Source organism: Eublepharis macularius, chromosome 14, assembly GCF_028583425.1.
Source record: "Eublepharis macularius isolate TG4126 chromosome 14, MPM_Emac_v1.0, whole genome shotgun sequence".
In the NCBI taxonomy this organism is placed as follows: Eukaryota; Metazoa; Chordata; class Lepidosauria; order Squamata; family Eublepharidae; genus Eublepharis; species Eublepharis macularius.
Genome location: NC_072803.1, coordinates 34,955,302 through 34,981,621, shown reverse-complemented (window position 1 = coordinate 34,981,621; position 26,320 = coordinate 34,955,302). Strand labels below are relative to the sequence as shown.

Here is a 26,320-nt window from a genome sequence, read left to right as displayed (position 1 = left end):
GTTTTAATAGCAGCGTTACGGGAAGGCTGCATTTAGAAATCCTGTCTTTGCAGGAACACCATGGGGGACAAAGTGCCAGTACATAACGGGGCTGGAGGGAGGGGGGCATGCGTGTCACCTTTGTGTTCAAAACCCAGTAAAAGAAACTGGGTTGACTTAGGATCCAAGATGCCTGCGTTCTATTTCCAGCTATGCTGCAGCTACACAAAGGAACATTGCCTCTATTGCACCTACCTGAATTTAGGGATAATTGTCTTTTCAAGGACCCTATCACATTCTACACAACAAATGGCTGAAAGCAGACCACCACCACCTCAAGATGTAAAGAAACAGCCTTGAGGCTTTCTTGTACCTTCTCGTCCTTCTGAACCGGCCACAGGCTCCTGCCTTTGCAGCCAGCTGTTTCTTTTTTATAGTCCTAATTAAGCAGGACGGAAAAGGGAAGAGGAACTGTTGAGGCAACAGAAGGCCATGCAGAAAGGATGACTGCCAAACAAAGATCTTTCTTCCCTTGGCCAAGCGGAAACCCAGTCAAGGGAAGCTCTTCCGTATCCACTCCCATCCTTTGTGCTGGCATTAATAAAGGGCTGTGAAATAAACAGTCCAACTGGTCGATCTTTTACACAACAAAGCAACAAACCAAAGCTCATCCTGCAATAGCAGCACCCGATCAACGTGACAGCTCTTTGCTAGACCTTTCCAGTTCTATTAGAACCCCCAATGATATTTAATGAATCTCAGAGTTATGGGCACATTGTTATTCTGTATTGAGAGGTACCAACACCTGACACAGAAATTCTAGTCAATGGATGCACAGGCCTCTGGGTCAGAGGACACAGTTCAAAACGAGACTGGGGCATAGTAGGGCATGAAGCCCAGCCGTTTTTTTCCCCAGAAGTGGAGCAGCCCAGCACAAAATCCATGTATTTATTTAATTCTAAGCTATGAAGCCAAGGAGTGGGGCGGGAGGAAGGTGACCAGTGGGGATAAAACCTGTTTCTTTTCTGGAAACTGCCACAAAAACAGAAGCCCCAGGCAGGTTGGTCTTGAGTACATATTCTTTCCAACCCATCAAAGCTCTTACTGCTTCACAGGGCAAGATAAACAGAAGAAAGGTCCCTGCCCCAAGATGCTTACAGACTGAATGAGCACCTGCTACATAAACAAGATTTGCCCACCCTTCCCACTAGAGACATTAGCATGGAGGCACCTGACAGCTGATGAAGACTTTTCTGTTTCATTTTGCATTCCCTTACCGACCCTCTTTCCAGTTTTAATTGTTGCTGTGTGTGTGTGTGTGTGTGTGTGTGTGTGTATCTATATAGTTTTAAAAGTTGATTTGTAATATCTTTTTAACTGTTTGCCACTTTTGAGAGCCCTAACTGGGTGGAAAGGCAGGATAAAAATGTTTTAAATAAAATAGTATTAAAATTAAGCAAGCAAAAATATTTCTCTGCCTCAGCTCCATCTTTGCAATATGGGGATAATACAGCCTACTTTATAGGGTGGTTGTAAGGATGTTGCACACTCAGGAACTATAGAGCATGTCACTGTGATGTCTGGCACCCGTCCTCCTCCCACAAAGCCAAGAGCTAATCCTGGTTTTATTCCATGTCTCTGGAGTAGGAGGTGCTTCAGATGGGCCCAAGAGACGACATTTTGTCAGACAGCATCCATTTGGAAATAGCTGCCTCCATCATGGGATGAAACCTAGCTTCAAACCTCCCAATATTTTATGATTGGCCACAACCACCATGGCAGCTAACTGTTCTCAAAACTTCGAGGAGTGCCCAATATGGTTTGGTAACCCTGGATTAGAGAGCTCTTCTCCTCAATCTCCAGTTGTAACAAAGCCAAAATATATATCATTAGATTTATGTACATTAATCCTTTCCTATCCTTGCCCCTCTTTTCCCTCCCTCCATTTCGTATCTGATCTTCTCTACTGACTGCTTTCTGATTGTCTGCTTGGAAGGAGGGATCTCTTTACCTTTTTCTAATGAAACTTTGTAAAATTCCATGCACATTGATGGCACTATATAAAGCTGACTCCAATGCCACACCTGGGTAAGGAGGGAGAATCACCGAGAACTTAACAGTCCAGGTTTCACACAAGGGTTTACCGCAATTGTTCAATAATTTCACCTTATACAGTCAGCTGGGTACTTGATCTGCTTCTGTGTGGCAGGAAAAAGAATACTCTGAAGATTTCCAGGGAGGAAGCTGCAAGTGAATCAGGCAGGGAGGAAAGACCCATTGCGAAACAGCATTGGGAAAACACAAAACAACAGCGGTCTTTCTCTGAATTTATACGTACGTGCAAGCTGACAGGAGAGCGAATGTGTAAACTGGCAGTTTCACAACAAATGGCCTAGCTCCAGCTCCGTCCTGGGAGCTCCTAGTACCTCTTTCCTTCCCCTTTAGCAGGGAAAACCAACGTCCCCAAGGAGGATTGTTTTTTCTCCGTTTGGCCCTATGGAGCACTGGGAACAGCGAAATGCCCTTTTATGGGCCTGGTGCTGCATTTTCCATGAGCTCACATATAAAATGCAAGGCTGTGCAAGGGCAAGGCCCCAAGATCATGGTGGAAAGAGGCCTAGAATGATAACGAGAGGACTAAGAGTGATGCAGAACTGGCCCAGGCCAAAGAAGAACTTGTCCTGGCCCACATCCCAGATAACTTTAATCAGAGATGTTTCATAGCCAGGAATCAAACTTTAAACAACAGCGCCTGCTGTTCCTTCCCAACATATACAATTTGCCAGTCCCCCCCCCACCCCAACCCGGGACTCATTGCAAAAAAAACCCCTCTCACCCCTTATCTTCTTGTTTTTCTATATCTATTCTGCCTGAGATCTTAATCGCTCTAAAACATCCACCCCAAGCTTGCCTGCTTCCTTAAAATGATTCTATTTCTCCTTATGCCTAGAACGCCTTCTCAGAACATCTGCATGATGCCGTCTCTCTCTCTCTCTCTCTCTCTGTCACTCTCTCCCATCAACCCCAGTTCAAAAACTCCCATTTTGTGAAGCTTTTGACAGAGCTGGCATCAGGGGTCAGCATGATTGGGCATCTCCCAAGGCCCAGGATCCAGGTGAGAGCCCACCCCTAACTGAAGGCACAAGAGGAAGCAGAACATGGAAGAATCACACTCTGCCCTCTCCTCTGGAAACGGACTCACTCCAAGGCCCCTGCACCATTACAGTGAATGTGTCTTGGAGCCTTCAGACCCTAAGTTCTGAAGCAGACAAAAGGAACATGGGAAAATCACACTGTGCTCCCTCTAATGTAGCTGCAACCAGGATGCAAGGAAGCTGCAGAGCAGAAGAGAAAGAAGCTATAATGGGGGGGGGGGTGCTGCGACAGGGGGAGACCACCAACAGATTTAGAGTGACACTTTGGTGGTCATAGCATCCCCAAATGTTGCCCAAACTCCCAACTATTTGCTCATGTCCCTATTATTTATGGTTCTGTTCTCATTTTTAAAGCAAGATTATTTCTGCAAACTTGATGATTTCCCCTGGTTTGCAGAATCCTAATGTGGGAATCTATGCACTCTGTCCCTGTGGCCTCGGCCTAGCCCCCAGGGCTGGCAAAAGCCTAGCTGGTCTGGCCTGGCCTGGCTCCAGCTGCCAGCAATGGCCCTTTAAAGGGACCACTCGGTGAAGTGGTGGTGCTTAATCCAGGTGGTTGGTGGTGGCCTGCAGGGAGCCAGGGCAGCTTTGGGGGCAGATGGCAACCCAAAGGTTGGAGCTGGTAATGTGTTTGCCAGTTGCAAAGCCTGGAGGCAGCACAAGGGCTGACAGAAGGCTCGATCTTGGAACCTAAATAGTAGTGTGGGGGACCCCATTGTGTGGGTTTGGGTTTCCACACAGGAGCCAAGCCTGGAGTAAGAAGGAAACATCCCACCTCCTTTCCTTCTGAGGAAACCGTCTGTAAGGGCACCCCCCCCTTGCTGAGGAACATGAAACTCACAAAACTTCACAGAAGTTTTTTTCCTCCATTTTATTATTAATATAAAAATATTCATATATTTACATCAAATAAATATATTTCAGTAACAAATAAATTACACTGGAATTGCCGGGGGGACTGGAGGGGGGGGCAGGTGTGAGGCTCTTATCAAGAAGCCTTTTTCATGTATTATTTACACAGGTCTTTAAAAAGGTAAAAAGAGGAGGGAAGTGTGAAACCAGCTGCTGTTGCTGTGAGGCATGCAAGGTTAAGGGAGAGCCACAGCCAGAGGAATGGGGATATCTACACCGCATGTTCCCCACCCCAAGAGGGGGGAGAGGGAAGATCAGTTTAGTCACAGCAGTTACTTAAAAAAAAGAGGAGGTCAAAAGAGGAATAGTTCATCTTTCTCTCTCGCTCTCTCCCTCTCACTCACACACACATACAGTGAACCCACTATGTGACTGACCTGGGCACCATTGAAGGCAGCTGAGTTGGACTCTGAGCAGCTTGACCCATAGGACAGAATCCACCAGGAAGTTCATGTGCATAAGCTTCATTGAAATGAACGAGTATCTTCCCATTCAGAACAATGAGCACGTGCAGAAGAACTTTCCAGCATGCTGTTCCGGGCTAAATAGTGTGTGTTCACACAGGGGCATGGGTAGTGTTCACCATGTGGATTGTCTTCCTCAGGCAGCTAACGTCTTGGTTCTCACATTCCTATTTCCCAATAAAACAGCACAAGACATTTGCCTTTAAAAGTCCCAATCCCACAAGAAACAGTAGATCCTTAGGAGCAGGAGGGGTAAATGCATCCACCATCATCCTAGCCCCCAATGTTCCAATTCATGGAAAAACAGCCACTCAATGAACTTGGCCCCTCTGTTGCAAATGGCTGGCAGTTATTGGTCAGCACGAGAAAGAAAAGGGAAACATAAAACAGAACGGAGCCAATGGCACCTTTATACTGGGAAGCAGGCTCTGCCCTGTCTTTTTCCAATGATCAGTGAGCACGTCCATTGGTCATAGGGCCACTTCAACAAGAAATAGGCCTGGTTTTGGCCCAACAGTCCGTCCATCAATGGTTCAGTGAGGTCAGACTCACCATCCAAGGCAAAGGAAGAATGAAAATATCTCCCACACAGTCCTGGGAATGTCCTAGAAGGAAGCACAGTCGAAAAACACTGAAGAACATGGAAAGGAGCGTGGGGAAGTGTATAAAAATTGAGGACGTAAGGAGGGTGTTAGAAAAAGAGTGCCTGAAGCAAGTCCTTAAATAGGATTTTTTTTAAAAAAAAGTAATCCCGGCCATGGGCAGTGATCCCAGCCTAGTTTATGAGGTAGTTGGCGTAGTGTATAAGTTCACAACACAGCTCATACTGATGATTCCTCAGGGTTGGAGTCAGGCAGTGCTTGCCTTTGTTTGAGTTTGCGGCGCAGCTCCTCAGCAAGGTCACTGTAGTCCGGCCTCTCTTCAGCACCCAGGTTGAGGCGGATGTAGCCATTGGAAGAAGAGCCGCGGATGTTGCCCAGGTTGATGCGATTGGGCGAGTGGAGGGGTGGAGACTGTAGTGGTTGGCCAGGGATGCCATTCGTGGTGGGAGATGGGGTGGTGCCCCCATTCTGGCACACAGCATGACCTGGCACAATCTTAAGGGAGCCATCTGAGTAGTAGTAGCTGGCTGGGTCCCACAGCTTCTCATCAGAGTCCGAGGTGGTGCTGGGGATGAAGGTGGGGCTCTTGGACTCTTTGGGCAATTCAATGGGATAGACAAGGGTGCTCTCAATCGCTTTAGAGCCTTTCTCAAGCTCTTCCTTCAGTCTACGCCTCAAGGATAACACCACCAGCAGCAGTACCAAACATACTGCTGCCAGAGCAATCACCACCATCCAGACTAAGCCCAAGTTCTCCAGGGGAGCCCGTGTCTCCAGTGACATGGCTGGGCCAGATACCACCACTACGGCATAACCTTCAGCCATCAGTTCATTCCGCTCTTCCACCTGAGAGCACTTGTATGTGCCAGTGTGCCTTGGACTGGCACCCAAGATGATCAGGGCCTGGAGATGGGAATCATATAACACCGAGGTCTGCTCTTCAAGCAACTCCTGTCCATTGAAGGTCCAGCGGGACTTAGCCAGGTTGGAGGTGAGGCGGCAGGGAAGCACCAGGTCTGTGCCCACCATCACTGTGATATTCTTGGCAATTATCTTGGCTGCTGTGAAGAGAAAGGCAGAGAATGGATAAGAGATGGAGACCACCCTGGCCATTCTTCTAGAGGTAGCTGGTTCAAAAAAGTTAGTACTTCCTCTCACAATGAGTAACTAATTTCATTCGACAACATTTAAGCAACATTTAAGAAATCACACGTTCTGGAGTTGTGATTTCAACACTCAGTCGTATATTTCAGTTATAGATCAAACAGTTCTTTTTGCATAAAATGTACAATTGAATATGCAAATAATGAAAGACCCAAATGTATAGTTTTGAACTATTTTTTACAGCGTAAAGATTTTGGGAAGAGTTTTCACAACAATTTAAATGGAGTAGATGAAGGCGAAATATTTTGCACAGGTAAAACACTGGAACTTTGACATTTGAAGTTCACAGTGAGTACCAGGACAACGGCAGTAATGAAATCCCCTGAAAAACGATGATTGCTTTATTATCTGATTTTGGACTTTTAGATAAGGAGGTCTGCAACAAATGTGTTATCAAGCTCACTCTATGAGGATAGAACGGATGGCTATCTCCAACACAGTTTGTGAGTATCTGTTTGATTTCAGTAAGGAAGGGATCTTCACAACAATTTAAAAGGAATAAGTGAGGAGAAATCCAGAGGAGGAAGGAATAACAGAAACACTCAAAAGAAGGGGTGGGGGGAGGAAATCATAGAGGATAGTAACTGGACCAGGCATAGTTTGCTATCTGCCATGATTTTCTCTTTCCCCTCACATGTCCTCAGCTATTCCTTTTATATCGTTGTGAAGATACCTTTGTTACTGAAATCAGACAGCTAATCTAAAATTTTGCCAGAGATAGCCAGCCATTCCACCCCTCACACAGTGAGAGGACAGCAGCTTGCTTGCTAACATATTCATTGCTTCAAAATGCCTTATGTAATGATAATCCAAAACCAGACAATAACAGCAAATCTTTTTTAAAAGGGATTTCAATACTGTCTGATACCTGCTGCAAAGCTCCAGTATTTTACCCATGCAAAACATTTTTGCCTTCACTCGCTTTTTAAATTATTGTGAAAATACTTCTCAAACCTGCACACATAAAAACAACACTGTTCTAAACAACACGTTCACTTCTTTGATTATGTGCATATTCAATAATGCTCATTTTATGCCAAAAGAACATGGCTTGAAGCCAAGATACATGACGGAGTGATAGCAGCTGAAATCACAAGTCCAGAACTGCTGACTGCTTAAGTGTTGAAGTATCAGTCATGTCTCACAGAAAATTTCCTTTCCCTCCAGCAATTCATTCTGCATCTACTGCCTTCTGGCAGAGGCACTCTCTCCTCACAGCCACGTTTCCATTGACAGGATTATGCCAACCACTGCTAACGAAATTTAACCCAGAGTGGCACAGCAGGCATATGGATGAGCCCATTGTGGGCTGCAATGCCATGAAAGAAAACAAGACTGAGTTATTTCCTACATGCTGGCAACCAAGCTGTCTTCCCGGTTTCCTAATGGAACTTCCATAAACAATGGCTGGACGGGACATCTTAATGGAATGGGGGTGGGGGGAGCTTGGAGCCAAGCCATGTAGCATGCTTATAGCTAATTCATGTTCACCACGTCTTAGTGGAACTGATCAATCTCAAACAGGCTAGTAGGAACAGAAAGGGAAAGGTGGAAAGAAACACTACTGACTAATAATGTGCACAACTGTTTATCTGAATGCTCACTTATTCTTGTGTGCACAATTAAAATACATGATTTAAAAAAACAAATCATAACATTTCACTAATAGGTCACTATTTTTGACTCCTCATTACAGTGAAAACAAAACATCCATTATTATAATTGCTACACTGTGGTTGCCTTCAGCACACCTCCCCCAAAGAACCACCTGATTTTAAAAGGTGTGTTGCACATGCACAAAGCTACAAAGATTTGTGTGCTGCCACTTGGATCATGAAAATTCCTTAGTGAAAATACAAGCGCCTCTACAAGTATTTGAAAGATCCAGCTGTACAAAACACTGGCTTGAGATGCAGCCCCATTGAAGCAGATGGACACAGTACACATTGACCATATGTGCATTTTATTATTATTTGGACTCTGCCAACATCCCCTGTCATATCATGAGACGTGGGATCAATGAGGATGCTCAAATTTTGATGAGACTTCCTAGAGAATGCCACATCACAATCTCTGCTTCAAGATCTCAACATACAATCACTCTGAGTGCAGACCTCTGGTAATTTTGTCTTATCATTATTTGCTCAGGACCAGCATCACAGGCAAACACATACATACACGTCCTAGAGAAGCCAGGGAATGGAGCAGCTGCAACAGAATTAACTAGGGAGAAAGGATGACTCACCTGGCCTGATTGTTCGCATGGGGTTGCAGATTGCTGGCTGTACCCCCAAGTCCTGGAAGAGCATTGAGGACCTACAACAGCAAAAAAAATTGGCACATCACAAGGGGGGCACAGAACTGCACTCCACAGCTGACAGGTAAGGCAACTACTGAGAAGAGCAGGTGGCAATGGAATGGCAAGGTAATGGGAGCAGAGCTGGACCTTGCACGTTCTCCACATACGTGTAATCCTTGTGTAGAGACAGAATCTGGCAGCCTGAGATTACAAATGATTCTTGCTGGTTTTTTTTTTAAAAGCAAGTTTCTAGACCACTTGGTCAAAGTTGCTAATAGATGGATAGCATTTGGTAAAGATTAGGCAACTGGATTCCCAGGAATGGATGCTTCAGCATCCTGCCCCATCCTCCAAATTGTTCTCTACGGTTCTTTTTTGGACCAAATTGTTTCCAGCCAATCAGTGCATCACTTACCCATCATAGGTGTCAATGCGGACACAGGAACTCCCATTCCTGCTCCAGGCACAGTAAGGGTCCTTGGCAAGGATACAGTCAGCACAGGACCGGTACTTGCTGCAATCAGCCACAGGAAGCTGGGTAACTTGGGAGTGGGAACCAGCAAAGAGCACCCTCTGTGAGTGAGAAGGAAGATATCAAAGCTGGAGCAGCATCTGAAGACCCAGCACTTACTCTTTAGGAAACCACTGAAAAGGATCCTGCCATCTCCTTTCCTGTGCTTCTATATTCCATGCCACACAAGAAGAAGGCCATCAAGGTACACAGGATATTTCTGCTGAAATCTTAGAAGCCAGAATGGAGATAAGAAGACTTTCATGGGAATCAGAGCAGCCTCCGTAATTCTGTCGCCCTTCCTACAGACACACTTCCCCATCTCCCAAAATGCGCGACACACCTTTCTCCAATCCCCAGACCACACCCCATTACCCAATTTCTTGCCTAATCCCTCCAATCCCTTATGGCAAAGATGTGCTAGTGGAAGCCCCTACAGAGGTGTGGCACTACCAAATGGACAACCAGAAGTGACCAGCCTAAAACTGGAAAAGATATCAATCCCTATGACATTGGCTAGCCAATCTTGGTTGTTGGAGATACAAGAGAGGAGGCAGACAGGGAAATGGGGAGGTCAGCTGGAAGGGGACAGTGCCAAGGCTGGAGGGAGCAGAGAACCTGCCACCTTAATGTTGCAGTCACCACAAAAGTGACAACAGGAAAGCCTAGCAAAGGGAGAAACATTCAGTGCATAGAGGCTGAACGAGAGCCACAGATCATCTAAGGACATGCTCATGTGAGAAATCACAAGGGCCCTCCCCAAGGTCACTGAAGCACCTGAAGGAACCAGGGGCTCTTACTAACCAAAGCCATATAACCACTATATTGTACTGTCTTTCCAGTGCCAAATAAAACAAAATGGTCTTACTTGGCACAGTTTAGTCTCTGCAAGGCTATTTTTGTGGATGATGAGCACCCACCCATCAAATGATTCTATTAAGATTTCCATCAGGGGTCAGGGAAAGGCCAGGCCCATAACTGGTGCCTGCCATTTTCTGACCTTGCAACCCTATTCCATTTGAGGGCTTTTCTTACCTTCTGCGGGGATAGCACTAGGCTCTTGATAGGCTGGGCTTGGTCAAAGATCTGCAGCTCTTCAATAAGATGGACACCTGAGGGCAACATCACAGCTTTGTGCAACCATCCATTATCTGCAAAAGATCCAAAACAGGGCAGGCGGTCACTGCCAGAGGCTATCACAAGAAAGAATTCAGGGGTGTATATTGACATTCTCTTGCCTATTAAAGCAAACAGCTTTCTTATCCCACAGCACCTCCTCCTGAGAAGCACCCCCTGCATCAAGGCTAGAGAGGCCATGGCTCAGTGATAGAATACAAGACATCCCAAGCTCAGTATCTAGTTTAAGATATCAACGAGCGAGTGTTGTTAAAGACCTCTCTCTTCCTAACACCTTGGAGGACTGCTGCCAATCAGAGCAGACGACACTCAGCTTCATCTGAGTTGCACAATCTCACAAAAAATTGTGCACACATGACATTTTAATCCCAAAATCTTGAGTAGGAAGCAGCACCCACCCTCCCTGAGATACCAAGAATGTGAATGTACAAAGTTGCTTTTTACTGAACCAGGCTATTACTCCTGCTCTATTGTCTGCTCTCTCTGGCAGTGACTTCAGAGAGACCCAAAATAATAAAAAGTCCAGTAGCACATTTAAGACTAACCAACTTTATTGAGGCATAAGCTTTCAATGCTCCATCTGACAAAGAGAGCTGTGGTTGTTGAAAGTTTATGCCTCAATAAAGTTGGTTAGTCTTAAAGGTGCTACTGGACTTTTTACTGCTATGCAACTACAGCCTAACATGGCTAACTCCTCTGGATCTATTACCAGAAAGACCCAGGCAGAGATCTTTCCCACCCTTGTGGTGGGGCAGTGCCAGAGACTGAATCTGGGACTTTATGCATGGGAGGTATATAGATGTAGCAATGTGTAGCACTATTATATTTTTAGATAACAAAATGTTTGTCCTTCTACAGACTTGGACCCAGGGCTTTTTTTCAGCTGGACCGCGGTGGAACAGAGTTCCGGAACCTCTTGAAAATGGTCACATGGCTGGTGGCCCCGCCCCCTGATCTCCAAACAGTGGGGAGTTTAGATTGCCCTCCGTGCCACTGGAGCAGCGGAGGGCAGTCTCAACTCCCCTCTGTCCGGAGATCAGGGGGCGGGGCCACCAGCCATGTGACCATTTTCTCTGAGGGCAACCCACTGATTTCCACCACCTCTTTTCCCAGAAAAAAGCCCCTATATATGTCTTTCACTTATATGCCTGTAGGCCAATCAAACTCCTCCCAATAGCTTCTTCTTATGGTTCCTTCTCAAAGGGAGGTTCAGTCAGCACTGGCTCCTTTCCAGGGCGTTTTCTGTAATCACTCCAAAGCTGCAGAATGGATTGCCCTGGGAATGTAGAAGTTCTCCTTCTTGGATTTTTTTTTAAAGAAAAGGGTAGAAGATAGTTGTTTTGTTGATTTTATTTGCTGATTATTCTGTGATAATAAAGGGACATTGTGGTTCTTTATACTATGTGGCAAGTTTTATGTGGGTAAGGCAGTCTATAAATAGTTTGGTTCGTAAGATGGCTTTATTTTGTGGATTCTCTGAAGTGGTGATTTCTGACATCTGGCCTCTTTTGGAGCCACCTTTTCAAATAAAGAAAGATGCCTTATACAGAGTCAACTTTCAGTTTTTCAAAATAAGCATGTTTCTAGACCTTACAGCTGCAAAAAAAATATGGTAAGCATGTTTGCTGACATCTCCGAATCTAGAAGGGTAACTCTACAAGATTTCCAAGGGGGCTTCATTGTATTTCAGTGGACTTTATAGGTCTTTATCCTTACTTTACATACTAGAACTAGAATATGTTATATGAGGTAAGAGAAAATATGTACATTATGCAAATTTGCTTCATGTAAATCTATTGCAGAATTGGAATTTTTTGGCGCAGAATTGCTTTTCTTTCTTTTTTTTAAAGAACAGATTGCACACAACCCTGATAATTGATCTCACTGATCTACCTGCTCTGGCAGCAGGAATCTAAAGTCTCAGGCAGGAGATCTTTACCAGCCCTTCTATGTGAAATCCTTTAAGCAAAAGTTATGAGAACTGAATGTGGGACCTTTTTCAAAAAACATTGTCCATGAAGTTGTGGGTCTCCTAGTCCCGTACCTGTCCCGACAAACAGCACTTCATAGGCTTTGCCATCCAGGCCATGCACCCGCTCTACCACCAGCTGGGTGTAGTTGGCATCCTTCTTGACCAGCAAGGGCCGGTTCCCTTGAGGTGGCACTGTCTCATCCATTAGCGGGTGCTTCTTGGCAAAGTTGAGGGTGTTGTCTGGCAGCTCCATCGAAGTATGGAAGTTGTTGTGCCGATGCCACCCAGTGATGCACTGTAAAAAAGAGGAGTCAGCAGGACTTGAACCTGAGCTTCAGGTATGTTCAGCTCGGAAAAGATGCTTTTGAGCTACTCGTAAGGAAACTGCCTCCAAGAGTGCTTCCCCACCCCTGAGTAAGACCAGCCTGCAACACATTCTGGATAAAGGCACAGTAGTTCAAGGCAATGCAGTTCCCAGGTAGCTTCTGCTCCAAGTGCCCCAGCCTTTACTGCTTAGCCACTAGCTGAGGGAATGTGGGTCACCAAGTGACCAAGCACTATGACCATGTGGAAAGCATTTGCCTTCTGGCAGGGACTGGTGAACTGTAAGCCTAAAGTAGTGGCGGGGGGGGGGGTAGCCGAGATCGGTGTCTGCTAGAGGAGATAGGCCCAATATTTTGGCACGCATGGATATGGCCACACTGAAGAGCAGCAGGAAAAGTCCCACAGTCTCAGGATCACACTTCCATGCAAGTTCAAAGCATTTGAGCCAGTGCCGTAATAATAATGATTTTACAAAACAGCATCATCAATGTGTACAGATTCAGATTTTTCAATGCATGCTCCACTTTGGTTAAACAGCTAACATTTAAAAAAACTATGAATGCATGCTGGGAAAAAATATGCCTATTGCAGTGAGGACAGATATGACAAAACAATCACAGCGGAACTTCTCAAAGCCCATAACTATGTTAATTTGAGCACAGGAGATCAGGAGGGAGTAGCAGGTTCTTCTCCTATTCACAGTCCAGGAGGGGGCAGTAATGAAACACGTAAAGAGGCATTGTGCCCCTGGAGATGGCCGGGGCAGTTTGCAATAGGGCATTTCTCCTCTGGCAGTACTTACAGCTCCAGGCCGGGGGGTTGGCACCTGGTCTGAGTATCGACCCCACTTCTGGGATTGCTCCCTGTACTCCTTGTAGGGTCCTTCAAACACCTTCTGCACGTCCTCAATCTGGTATTGGCAGACAGCAGAAACATCCACACCTCCCCTGCAGGAAAATGGGGCCAAGGTTAACAGCTAGTCAAGATGGAGAAGATCCTGTTGCTTTTACAACGGCACAGGCTGAAGGAACACCACCAAGGATTTCCATCCACATGGAAGCCACTATAGCTCCTGGTGCTTGTCCCTCAGCCACCAGCCTGCCATCCATCCCTGGGTTCCTTTTGTAGCCCTGGGCCTTTATGTTCTGCAGAAAAGAATCCTACAGCAGTTCCTGTTTGCAGAGAACAACCAGCAGACAGAAGCTACTCCCCTGCACCCAAACTATGCCGAACTGCTTGGCAAAGGCAGGAGGGAGAGCCTCCAGGAGCAGGGCATAGCCAAGAGGATCCAGAATCAGAGCCAAAAACAGCTCTGTTCTGCAGCAGGTTTAAACTGGCCAGTTTGCAAACTCATTTTGCTTTAAATACACTGCAACTTTTCCTCTTCAGTATAACACAGCACTGAAGCCACACACCCCATGCCTCTTATTCAGCTTCTGAGCCTTGAGCAGATATTGGCTGCACACTTTCAAACTCATATTCTGGCTCATAAGGGCCAGTAACTTGATTTGTGTTAAAAAAAATAAAATAGATTTTTCAAGCTACTGACTTTTATTCCTCCCACAACTTGTCAGAAGTTGACACTCTGGAGAAATTTCAGCTGGCACACACCCCCGCCAGTCAGAAGAGAAAAGGCCTGCCCACCCTCCAGGAAAACTCAAGAGCAGCTCCTTGTTGCCTTACCAGCGTGCCTGGAAGACCCCAAAGAAGCTGGTGTCACGCCAGTGATCCCCACTCAGTGTGTAGGACCCCTGAATCCGATTGAAATGGAGCTGCTGCTCTGGAATGGAGCACACCAACCGTGCCTTCAGAAACGTTGTCCACTTCTTCTGCAATGTGCGAGCGCCACCTAAGTCCCCCTGCAGGGAAATAAAAATTTTTAGGGGAGGACTAGCTTTGCCTGAAAGCTGACCTTTGACTAGACACCCCCCCCATATTATTTAATAGGGCACTATCAGCCTTTGTGCCATATTACAAAGTAATGTAAGCAGTATGTGATAAGCAGTGAGTGATAGAGACAGAAGTCTCTGCCCCAAGGAGCAACCTACATTCTGACAGCATGGGACTAAAGGGTGGATCCAACCATATTTTCTTCTAGTGTAAAAGTGTATCCACTTTGACCACTCCAAAAAGGCTATGCTAAGAATCATGGGACCTGCACACACAGAAAGCTTGTGTGACAGGGGCTGTACCATTGTGGAAAGGGGAGACATTGAGTGAAAAAGCAGGAGGGTTCAGCTCAAAGAGAGGGAGGTCCACGTAACAAGGTCTGGATGTGAGAAAATTTAGGTGTACCTACTTAAGCTTCACAGAGGTTGAGGAGGAGAAAATATCATTCTCGACCATACAACTTTCCTTCACACTTCAAATGCAGTACCTTTTTGGAGCTTTACAACAATTTTATAAGGGAGTTTTGATCCTTCTCAGTATGGAACCTCCAGAAACTCCTACCTACCTTGCAAACTCTGGCTACCCGGGCCACCAGCTGCTCTGTGTCACAGTCATACTCCAAAGCCCGCTCACTGAAGAAGAAGTAGACCTTGTCATCATCTCCATTATCACTTCCTTGACTCTCCTGGATATAAGCCGAGCCCACAAAGTGAGGTTCTACAAATGGACAAGGAAAATGATCAGTTGGCTGGGACTGCAGCCAAACCCAGTCTGCAAGATCCCTTCCAGGTGCCCACCAAAAATCACACTCATACACAGACAATACAAGCTGGGATTTATCCATCACATCAGTCTCCTTTAGCAGTACAAGTTCTCTCATGTCTGCAATGCGGGCACTATCTTCTATTCTGACCTTAGCATTGTGGCAAGATGGGTAAGAGTGTCAGGATTTAACTGTGGAGGACCCTGGTTCAAATCCCTGCTCAGCCATGAAGCTCACCAAGAGCCTAGCTAAACGTTACACTCCCCCATGTGAGAACAGCCCCGCCACATGAGATCTCTGCCTGCTGAGGACTCACCCACTAGCAAGCAGAGAACACTGGAATGGACAAAAAAAGCACACAATGAGCACCAGCACGGGGTAGCAGTTAGTGTCAGACTAGGATCTGGGAGATGCAGGTTTGAACCCCTACTTTGCCAGAGAAACTTGCCAGGTGATCTTGGGCCAGTCATACACTTGGCCTAACCTATCTCTGATGTAAGGATAAAATGGAGGAGAATGTTGTCAGCTACCTTGGGACCCACTGGAGAAGAAAGCAGTGTATAAATGAAGTAAATAAAAACAATGAAAAACAAGCTGCTGGCTACCTCTAAGTGTCCTGTATATCCTCCCTGATCTCTTTGCAGCTAATTTTCCCTGCTTTTCTCCATCCCAATTCTTAGAGGAAATCAGCTACCCAAGAAGAGAGAGAAGGGATGATAAACTCGTGATCAGTGATCAAAGGATACAGCCAGCAGCTCCTTCTCCCCTGCATGCATAACTGCTGCCCCTGCCCCCCCCCCCTGCTTTCTCTATTTATCACACGGATATATTTCTCATAGTTTCATAGTTCTCATCCAACAGAACATAACTTGTGATGGATGCAGCTGCTCTCGTGTCACAAGTGCAATATACAGCCAGGTAGACGTGGCCAGGGACCTGTTACATTCTCTTTTCTGCCTTTTTAGTGAATGCTTTTGGATGGGACCAGGTCAACTGCTGAGAGACAGAAGGAGGTGAGAGTTCCATCAAGTTAACTAATCTGACATTGAGAGGTGTGATCCTCTATTTGCTGCACCTAGAGGCATCCAAGAGCATTCCCTAGAACCTCACACAAACCATGCCCTCAAAAAGGAGCCACAATACATTAAAGCGCTGCATGCAGACCCAAAGGGGAGAACTCCTCCTCCTGGTGCATGATCTCACCATTGAGCCAAGTAGGCAAGTACTCTGTCTTGACAGAAGAGCGAGCGCCCAAGTTGCGCAGGATGACAGGCTCGGTGCCCAGAAAGTTGTTGAGTGTCGCTGAATACAGATCTCCATCTACAGTAGTCCAAAGAGAAGTCAGCCTAAGTCAGAGGCAGCCCCAAAGTCCAAGGGACTAGTAAACTTCCAAACCTGAGGTGACTAAAAGAAATTCCCTCCAGGCAAGGAACCCTTTGCAAAGTTGGTCCTGGGTGAGCAGGTGGGCTAGTTTAATCTTCTGCACGGCCAAGGGAGGCAGTGGCAAAATCTGTATAACTCCCAGGGACAGATTAGGGAGTTAAAGTGGCCCAGGAACAAGCCAAGCTAAGTGGCCCTTGGAGCACTACAAGCCAATCAGCCAGCGCTGAAAGAGCCCACTGGTGAGCTGACACTGAATGGTCAAAGCCAAGTTGTCCCTGTGGTGCTGGTAAAGCTGCTGGGGCTTGGCTCTGCTAACTCCTGGCTGCCAGCAGCCAGCCAGGGCAGCAGCCCACTGGAATCTTCTTTACTCTGAACTTAAATGGCCAATATATCTCAATGGAACTGGTGGCAACAGGGATCTTAGCATCTTGCTCTTAGGGCAGAATCTGAAAGGTCCTGCAGACTCCCCAGTATTGGGCTCGTTTCAACTGCTTATTTCATAATTAAGGCAAAGAAATTCTGCAGTTATTGCTATCTGAGCAAACGTTGGTTTTTGCTCAAAGGATGGGAAGCAAGAAGGGGGGGTCTAAACTGAGCCGTACTTAGTCGTTCTCAAATGAAACTGAAAAGCACCTGAAGGTCAGGTAGACTAACCATCCCCTGCCCGTCCTCTCAAATATGCCTACTGCTTCTGAAATATTCTGGGTTAAAAATTCCAAGTTGGAATAATGGAAAAGAATACTTTTCTCCAGCTGCAAAGTCCGGGCATATTAACTAAATATATGACATTGGATTTGTTTGCATAATGTATTCAGATATTATTTATTTATTTATAAAGTGTATACTCTGCCTTTCTGCCCTCATTAAGACCGTCAAGGCAGCTGACAGATTGTCCCAGCGTTCTGGTGACACGACAGAGAAAGCCCTTTCCCGGGTTGCCACCAACCTGCTCTCAGAAGGCAGCCACACCCAAACCAGAGCAGCCAGGTAGATCCATTAAGGAGTACATGGTCCTTCAGGAATGCTGGTTCCACGCTATATAGAGAGCTTTAAAGATCAACACCAGCACTTTGAATTGTGCTCAGGCACAGACTGGGAGCCAGTGTAGAGAGACCAAGACACTCCAGGCCAATTATTGCTAATTCTGACAATCTGAACTCCCAGGTGAAATTAGACCTCTGTGATTAATCAATGGTTACAAGAGGAAAGGGAAATCTCTGCTCCTTGTAGGAAGCAGAGCCCTGCCCTCTTCAGCAACCACAGTATGTGCCCTGCACTGCCCAGTGTCCAGAAGCCCTGCATGCCCTAGGAAGGCAAGCATGTAGTTACATGCAAGCAACACCCTGCTTTCCATGGATGTGTTGGTTAGGCTTGGAGTAGGTCATTCACGAATATCAGCAGTGCCAGCGGCAGCTGTGCCATGAGGGAAGGTGAGGCTGTTGCCGTGGGTGGCAGATTTGCCACCTGAAGGGTGGCAAAGGAATAAACAGCTATCAGACCCAGGAGGCATAACCTTATTAAGAGGTTCTCTTGCACAATAGTCCTAGAACAGGAGAACTCAATAGATAGCAGGAAGATGGTTGTCACTGGGATTTTCTGCCTTGGTAACAATTGTCTTGGCCCAACTTTAGATGCCACTTACCTACAATAAGGCCTGTGTGCCCCTTGGCTGGGTCATAGGGACATTTTCCTTTTCCATCTTCAAAGGACAGCCTGTCAAGGGAGAAACTGGCCAGATCCTGAAGAAGGCGCCACAAGAGAGAGAGAGAGATGGCAATTTATGGAACTGAGTGGGTGCCCACCAGCATTACGCTAAGCACATGAGCATGTTCATACACATGAAACCTCCTTCCCATACTTACAATGTAGGCACACTTGGGCTGGAAGGCGTAAGTGCCACAGGTGTACATGTGAGAGCTATTGTAGGTCTGCAGGAAACGGATGTAGTTGAAACAGTCGGTCTGTGGGAAAAGAAGCTGCTTGGTCACACAAGCATCTCAAAGGCATCCATGTTTAGGGCTGCATATATTTTGTGCCTGCGCTATTTGTGGGTGGAATTCAGCACCCCAAGAACTTCGGCTGAAGCTTCTAGTTCTCAAGCTTCCAAAGACAGGCTTGAGAATGCTCAGGCAGTGCCTGGTGAATTCACAGCAGCTAGAGGAGTACTGATTTGCAGGTTTTTTTGGTAGGGAGGGGCACTTGAGTAAACTGCATTATTCTTCATCTCTTCCCATACTAGCAAAAACAGATTATATTACACAAATATGCCAATATATATGTAGTGTGCAAATATGCATGTTGCTGATTCCAGCTTTTCTTGGAGGTGAAACACACACACAGCCGAAACACACACACCCGAAACACACAGTATGCAGAGCTGGATGTATGCAGACAGTATGTAACACACAGTATGCACAGTATGGATCCTAGAGGTGAATTTTTTTTTTAAAAAAAAACACCCAAAGAGGACAAGGACCAGAGGGCCAAGAAAACGGAAGTGTCAGCCTGGAGCCCATCACAATATTCATCTTCAAAGGGGGCATGTTGTTCAGCTGAGTCCTAAAGTCAGACACTTTCCTTTAGGATGAGCTAAGAGAACAAGAGGATTTGCAATTATCTGGAGCTCACTGGGTAGGAAGAGTGATGGGCCATTGCTAGCCACCCACTAGCCAAGTCTTCCCTCCCCAGGCCTGAACAGCAGCATCGAAGAGGAAGGAAGGCTGACTTAGCAGGGGTCATATTTTCAAGAGTGGGCCTGGTATGTTCCAGCGCCCTTATTAATCTGGCTTCCCCCAGGCATGAACACAGCAAGGATTCGTGGTGGTCTGAGAACTTTGCAGAGAAAAAGGAAATGCAAACAGGACCAAGGGAAACTCAAACAAAGCTGTGGGAGGCCTGCTTGCTCAGAGGCAAGGAACTCAAGAGTAGATCTGAGCAGGGCCCCAAGGGCAGGACCGGGCTGTGCAACAGAAGGTGGGGAGAAGGGAGGGAAGGATGTGAGAATCAAATCAGGCAGGCCCATGCCTCTTGCACTGCAGACTCTCTCCATCACATCAGCCAGACGGAAGTACTACTGAGCCAGCTGTGCTAAGCTGCAAGTCAGGAAGTCCCAGATGAAAATCCTGCCTCTGCCACGAGATCACAAAGTGGCCTTTGGGAAGCCACTGTTACCAGGGACTTACCCCTCCTCCCTCCCCAAAATTGGAATTATTGCCCCATCGTGTAGGGCCACTGTAAGGATTACTAACTTAATGCATGAACATCCAAAAAAGCGCTAAGTATTATTAGCATCATAATCAAAATATGACGATTGGGGCGTGTAGTTGTGGCCTACTGCAAAGGACCCCTGGGGAATATTTATTTTATTTTATTTATTTTATCACATTTCTAGACCGCCCTCCCCATCAGACAGGCTCAGGGCGGTTTAACAACAGTTTAAAACAGTAAAAACATTATAAAAACATTAAAACATTATATCATAAACAATTAAAATTGGCGGGTACAAAATATTAAAATATAGCATTTTCCTGCATGGGTGGTGGAAGGTCTTCAGTGGTATGGCTGGCGAGAGGACAGCCTAGCCCCCACCAAATGCCTGGTGGAACATCTCCATCTTGCAGGCCCGGTGGAAAGATAACAAATCCTGCTGGGCCCTAGTTTCCTCAGACAGAGAGTTCCACCAGGTCGGAGCCAGGACCAAAAAGGCCCTGGCTCTGGTAGAGGCCAGACGGACCTCCCTAGGGCCAGGGACCATCAGCAAGCGCTTAGTGGCTGATCGAATATGGTCATAGTTGAACATTCTGGTGGGAGGTCCACTGTGCCCCTCGCAGGATCTCTGTGAGTGAGAATTATGTCAGCCAGCATCAGAACTGGGGAGCTGCTTTTACTATCCCCATTGTCCCCCAGTGTTCCAAGTACTTTACTCTATAGAAGGGAATAACAACAATTTGATTTTCTGGGAGGAAAGAAAGATGTGACACTACTGGCTCAGCTCACTTTCTTGCCTTTCATGATGAAACCACTAAAAATTGAGCCAATCTGCATAGCCCATCTTGGGTTCTGTTTCTAGAGCCTAATTCCTGCCTATATCTGCACTGTACCACTGTAGGGAAGAAACATTCAGATGAGACAAAACAAAAACATGTTTCCTTCAGGTCTCAGGCAGAAGCCTAGACTAAAATCCTTTCCCATATAGTTTCCTATGCAGAAGGAACTGTTTTGTATGGAAGAGTATTCAATCATATGAGTTACCCTGAAGTGGTGCAGCCCAGACACAGACTTCTCTGAGAAGGAGGCCTCAGTTACTCTCAAGTATGACAAAATGGTGGACATCATTTTTCATACAGAGCATCTATTTGCCATGGTCAATGGTAAAGTGCAAGGGGACGCAGGGACCTACAGAGTCACTTCGTTTACCTGGTTATTTTTGCCCTTCTGCATACACTCTGCTTTTTTCTCTGCCGGAGCCTCCCAGAAGATCTGTCAGGAACAATTAATAATAAATAAATACACATACATGTTTTAAAATGTTTACCCTGCATTACTACAATGGCTCAGGGTGGTTTATGATGCAAGAAAGCCTTGCCCCACAACTATAAAAGGAGACAATGCTATAAAAACATTTGCAATAAAACTCTGAAAATGCACCATTCATGTAAGCACAAGGTTAAAAAGCCAAAACCCACCTCATCAATCCAGTCCCCACAACACTCTCCTTCCTCTCTCATAAGGAGAGCCATCATCTCCCCATACTACCCACTCCAGTCATTTTGACACTGATGGCGGACACTGATGGCGTACATTTTGACACCAAAGGGCGTACTTTTCTGCGTAAAAAGAGAGTGCCTCATGCGTGTTACAACACTGCAGTGGTCTTTCACAACTCCCATTCACTTCAGTGAGGCATGTTCAGAAGAGCTTTCCTTGGGATTGTTCCCCAGAGGCCTAATACATCCACTCCTCTCCATGCCAATGCCCAATGGATTTGCTTTCTTCATGGTTGGGCCAACTGATTCCCTTGCTGGTGGCTCCTCCTCCCACTGAAGGAGGTACCCAACAATGGCTATTAGTCTTGGTAACTAAACACAACCCCGATATCCTGAGGTTAGAGTTGCCAGGCCCCTCTACCGTCTTGCTTGGAGGGTAGAGTCCCTGGCACTTACCTTGTGCCAGGCATGAGGTCCTTCTTTGCGTATGCGCGCCCCGGGACTGATGTGATGACGTCACTTCTGGAAGTGATGTTACTGCACCGGCTGTACGAGCGCTCCTGCACTCCACATGGGGCCGATTCGGCCCTCTGGGAGCCCAAATCAGCCCCAAACGAAGTGTGGGAACGCTCCTGCGTCTGGCGCAATGTCACTTTCAGAAGTGATGTAGCTGCACCAGTTGAAAGCGCACAGTGCACGTTCCTAAGGTGCCTGCTGGTGGTGGGCAACCTCCAGGAGCTTGCCACTTCCCACCGATCACTGGGCAATCGGCGGGTGAGGGGGCAAATCCCTGGGAGTTTGCCTGCCACTGGCAGGCACCTGGGAACCCTACTTGAGGTGGATGTCTTCTCATTCTACTTTTGAGCTTCCAGGAGGCAGGACCCTGCATGGCCAATGCTGGAAGCAGGATGTTGAACCAGGTAGACCTCTGTGTTTGATCCAGCAAGGGTCTTTTGACATCAAAATTCATGGGATATGTACAAGACCATGACTTCACCTGCAAACCCAAAGCACAGACAAAACACAGACACACACTTACTGCTTCTTTGAGTTCCACAGTGCTGGTGCTTAGAGCAAAAATCGCTTCCCGAGCCCCCACGTAGAGAAGCCCTTTGGTATGGTCCAGTGTCAATGTTGTGTAGTCAAACACCCCTGCCTTGGAGAAATGCTTTGTCACTTCCTTCAGTTCTGCAAAGGAAAGGCAGATGGTTTTAAAAGGACCAAGTGAGGAAAATTATCAAATACACTCTTTTCTGGCACTAGCTCGTTGTTTTATTCTCCACCCCCCCGCCCATCCCTACCCAACGACACAAACCTGGGGGTTCATCCAGAGAATGGGGTTTGTTTGCACAAAGAATCCACCCTGGACACTCACAGCCCAAATGACAGTATCTCCACAGCTGGCAACCCACTCGCTTTCGGCCATAACCACATTTCTCTTTAGATGCTCAAAATTAGTGATTTTGATATTAAGCAAGACTATCCTCATGTTTTGCTGTGGGGACAGCACTTGCATGAGCACCACTGGTACCTTATTGGATGGTACGTAGGTAGTCTCTCTCTCTCTCTCTCTCTCTCACTCTCACACACACACACACACACACACTTTCCTTTCTGTTTTTCCCTTCAAAGCTCACGCGCTCCAGCAATCCAGTTCATCTCTCCAGAAATTGCTTTTCAAATAGCAGCAATCCCTGAACAGCAAGGCTCTCCTTCAGCTGCTGAACGAGCCCTGCTGCCTTCCGCTGCATGCAGAAGGAAAGTGCAATTACTTTGATATAGCCAACCACAGCATAACTGCCATGGAAGCTACCAGTTGTTTGGAAGCACACATGGTCTCTCCAGCTCTCTCTCTTTTTTAAAGCAAAACAAAAGCACAGTCATTTTATTGCAATTCTCCAAAGGAGGACTGAAACAGACAGTGTTAAAAACTAATACAGTTTTTTTTTTAAGTCCCCAGGTTTACAAACCCTGCCAGGGTGTCTCTAATTTCTATTTGGGAGTGAACTGCTTTTATTTTGTACAACTGCATTCAAACCAATTGCTTTCTGATGCGGGGGTTTGCAACCCAGAGTAAACAGAGCTTCTGATTTCAAGACTCATATAAAATTCTGCACGTAAATCACCTGTATCTGGATTTATAAAGGGGAAAGGCTGAAAACAGATGGACAGTAAGAGAACAGGAAGACAATTCTCTGTTATCAGGAATACAAAAAATGAGAGGTTTACAGAACCCTGAAAAGATTATTGTCAAATAGTTATATCAAATGCAACACGGCTTCTCTTTGTAAAGCTACCAAAGACTCTCTGGCTTTAAAAAAGAGAAAGATCAAGTAGGAATACACTGAAAGGACTGGAAAACAGTGAATGCCAATAGCCAAAATGATGGGCTGCCTTTCTCTACATCCAAAGGATACAAGAATCATAAAAATCACAACCAGGGGGAGCCTGCACCCATGGCACCAGCTCTCTGCAAACCAGGGTTTGAAAATCAAGAACTAGCCTCAGGAACGCCACTCATCCCTCCTACCCTCACAAGAGCACTCTTATCATTCCCTTCCCTGTGATCATGGTTTAGCATGACCTGTGCATGCTACCAGCCATGGCTCCTCCAAACTCTTGGTTTGCAAGCTCACATCATAAGCACGTTTCAAGCCATGCTGATTCCTCAACTCAAGCAATACATGGGCCACTAATGTTAGCCACCAATATTTGTCAGATTTCAAATGTGAGTTTCTAACTCCACTGGATGTGGTTTGACAGAGTGGAAGGATGTTCCGCTTCCCTTTGGGCTCAGTCGAAATGCATGATGGGTTCCTGGGAGCATCAATTAACCCTCCTTGCTTTCTAGCGGTTACCAGGTCAAAAGCCTTTAAGTCAGCAGAGAGGGAAAGCACGCACAGGGATTAGGGAGATTAAGGTCTCACAGCATGACAGTATCCAGATGTAGGAAGATCTGGACTTTAACCCTTGGGGAGACAAGGGGACCAGAAACAGAGGATGGTGGGGAAAGTTATCTTCCCCAGCTTCACAATAGCACACCACAATCAAGTAACTCCTCTCTGTTTGAGAGGTGTAAACCCTTTCAGTTGCCTGCATTGCGATCTCCAGGGGGATGACTCTTTATTATACTGGCATAGGGAATGTTAATCCCACCAGCTGCTTCTCCCTCCTCTGCTCAGTGATTAGCAAATTAGAGTCTATACAAGCAACCGGAAGCTGGGGAGCCGAGGGTGGGGGAGAAACAGCTGTTTTCATGGCAAAGCAAACTGAAGCAGCTTTGGGCAGTTCACCTCCAACCAAATGTCTGAATAATATTGTAGGGCGCTCAACACACACACACACACCCTGCCATGATAAGGAGACCAGAGAGAAAGGGGGATTGGGTATAGTGTAGGGGAAGATGGAAGGAAAGGAATTCCTTTAAGGATTTGGTCCTTTCTTCTTAATCAGTACGGTGTACTATTTTCCATCCCAACTCCCCTGAAAAATTGTACTCATTCCTGGAAGAGGTGACAGAGTTGGTCACGAAGACAGATCCATGCCTCTGAGAGAGCTGATAGTAGAAGGAAAGGAACATTGGAAGTCAAAAGCTATGAATGGTGATAATAGCTGGCTTTTATGGTTTTAAAGCCAAATGCATGGAGATTTAATTTAGATCTACTTTACCAGGACAGCTACATGAAACCTTCTTGTTGAAAGGCAGTGTACCTCTAAACCTGAGCTGCTGGGTGATATCAACAGCATCCATCTGCCACTGTGGGAGCAGGGTGCCAGACCATAGATAAGTCTCCGGCCTGAACCAGTGCATCACTTGTTATGCTGGAGATACAAGGATCAAGCAAGACAGGCACATTGTGGAAGACGCTGGGAGAGATTGTGGGACACAGAGTGAGGTCATAAAGTGTGTTGGTCAATGGAAAGCGGGGGCTTTAACTGTGTCCTAGGCTGGGGAGAAACTGTGGGACAAAGGAGATTTTTCCTCCCAGAAACAACTTGTAGCTGTGCAATGGGACATATTAGCCTGCCTCCCCCTCCAATATGCGCCCCTCCCAAAGCACCAAGATCATGCGTTGGAAAACGTCCTATGTAGAGGCCTGCGCAGCCCTGCTCCTGCCTGCCAGCCTTGATCAAAGGGCCATTGTTTGGGATGCTCAGAGTGGTAACTGGAGACAGGGTACCCAGACGGCGCAACAGAAAACCCCTTTGCTGGCTGGCTCAAGCCTTGAGTGCACAGCTTTGTTCATTGAAGAGATCGGCCTCTGTGTGGCGGACAGCAAATCCCTCTGGGGACTCGATAATACATAGAGAACGGTTGGACTCAGGCTGTGCCGGAGTGAGGGAGGCACACAATGATCACTCCCGGCTGCTGGGGGGAGGAAAAACCCAGCCAACTGCTGCAAAGACTGCCTGTGTGCCTCCTAAAGGTCACTGGATAGGCAAAGTGAAGAAGTCCAAAGGTAGCATCTTCTTTTTCTTCCCCAAGCACCTACAGTATATGCTGGTGTACAGACAATGGTTGATCAGAGCCTCTTATGATTTAAAAAGATTGTTTTTAGCGGCTCGCTCACTTGGATACCCAGACTGGTAGGGAATTTCCACACAAGAAAGTACAGCAAAATTTGGTCCCTGTTGTTCAAGACACTCCAATTACTAGAGGAGTCTGAAAACGAGACATTTGCACTACACCCAAAATGGGCCATTTCCGCACGGCTTACCTCAACCCAGAACGCTGTGCAACATGCCGAAAAAAACGCGGAAGATCGTGTTTTCTCACGCAAGTTTTGTGCAATGTTTGTGTGGCCCTGATTTGGATCAAGGCCATCCAGGGAACAAAGAAGAGTTTACTCCTCTTGTCTCAGCACAGTTTCACCAACAGAAATATAGGGCCAAGCTACAAGTGACAAATGACACTTGAACGGCAAGTGTATTTCTCCCTGTTCACTTGCCCGCCACTCAATCCACTTGCTGTTCAAGTGTCATTCGTCACTTGTAGCTTGGCCCAAGGTTCCCCCTGGTGTTCGCTTGTATTCTACCTTTCTCTCTGAGACTCAAGACG

General features: G+C 46.4%; 1 protein-coding gene across 2 annotated transcripts in view; it reads right to left on the bottom strand.

Annotated features, from left to right (window-relative positions):
- Positions 1 to 4,004: 4,004 nt before the first annotated feature.
- SEMA4C (semaphorin 4C) overlaps positions 4,005 to 26,320 on the bottom strand; it is a 60,688-nt gene continuing 38,372 nt past the window's right edge. The window contains exons 3-15 of one of the 2 annotated variants that reach the window (XM_054998451.1): positions 22,301 to 22,449; positions 20,972 to 21,034; positions 18,418 to 18,516; positions 18,198 to 18,294; positions 16,376 to 16,492; positions 14,975 to 15,126; positions 14,203 to 14,378; positions 13,322 to 13,466; positions 12,268 to 12,490; positions 10,122 to 10,237; positions 8,991 to 9,148; positions 8,522 to 8,592; positions 4,005 to 6,173 (exon numbers count right to left, since the gene is read on the bottom strand). In XM_054998451.1, coding sequence (XP_054854426.1) covers positions 5,332 to 6,173; positions 8,522 to 8,592; positions 8,991 to 9,148; positions 10,122 to 10,237; positions 12,268 to 12,490; positions 13,322 to 13,466; positions 14,203 to 14,378; positions 14,975 to 15,126; positions 16,376 to 16,492; positions 18,198 to 18,294; positions 18,418 to 18,516; positions 20,972 to 21,034; positions 22,301 to 22,449 — 2,408 coding nt within the window. In that variant the 3' untranslated portion in view covers positions 4,005 to 5,331. The remainder of the gene's footprint in view (positions 6,174 to 8,521; positions 8,593 to 8,990; positions 9,149 to 10,121; positions 10,238 to 12,267; positions 12,491 to 13,321; positions 13,467 to 14,202; positions 14,379 to 14,974; positions 15,127 to 16,375; positions 16,493 to 18,197; positions 18,295 to 18,417; positions 18,517 to 20,971; positions 21,035 to 22,300; positions 22,450 to 26,320) is intronic. The other variant, XM_054998452.1, reaches the window with a different exon arrangement.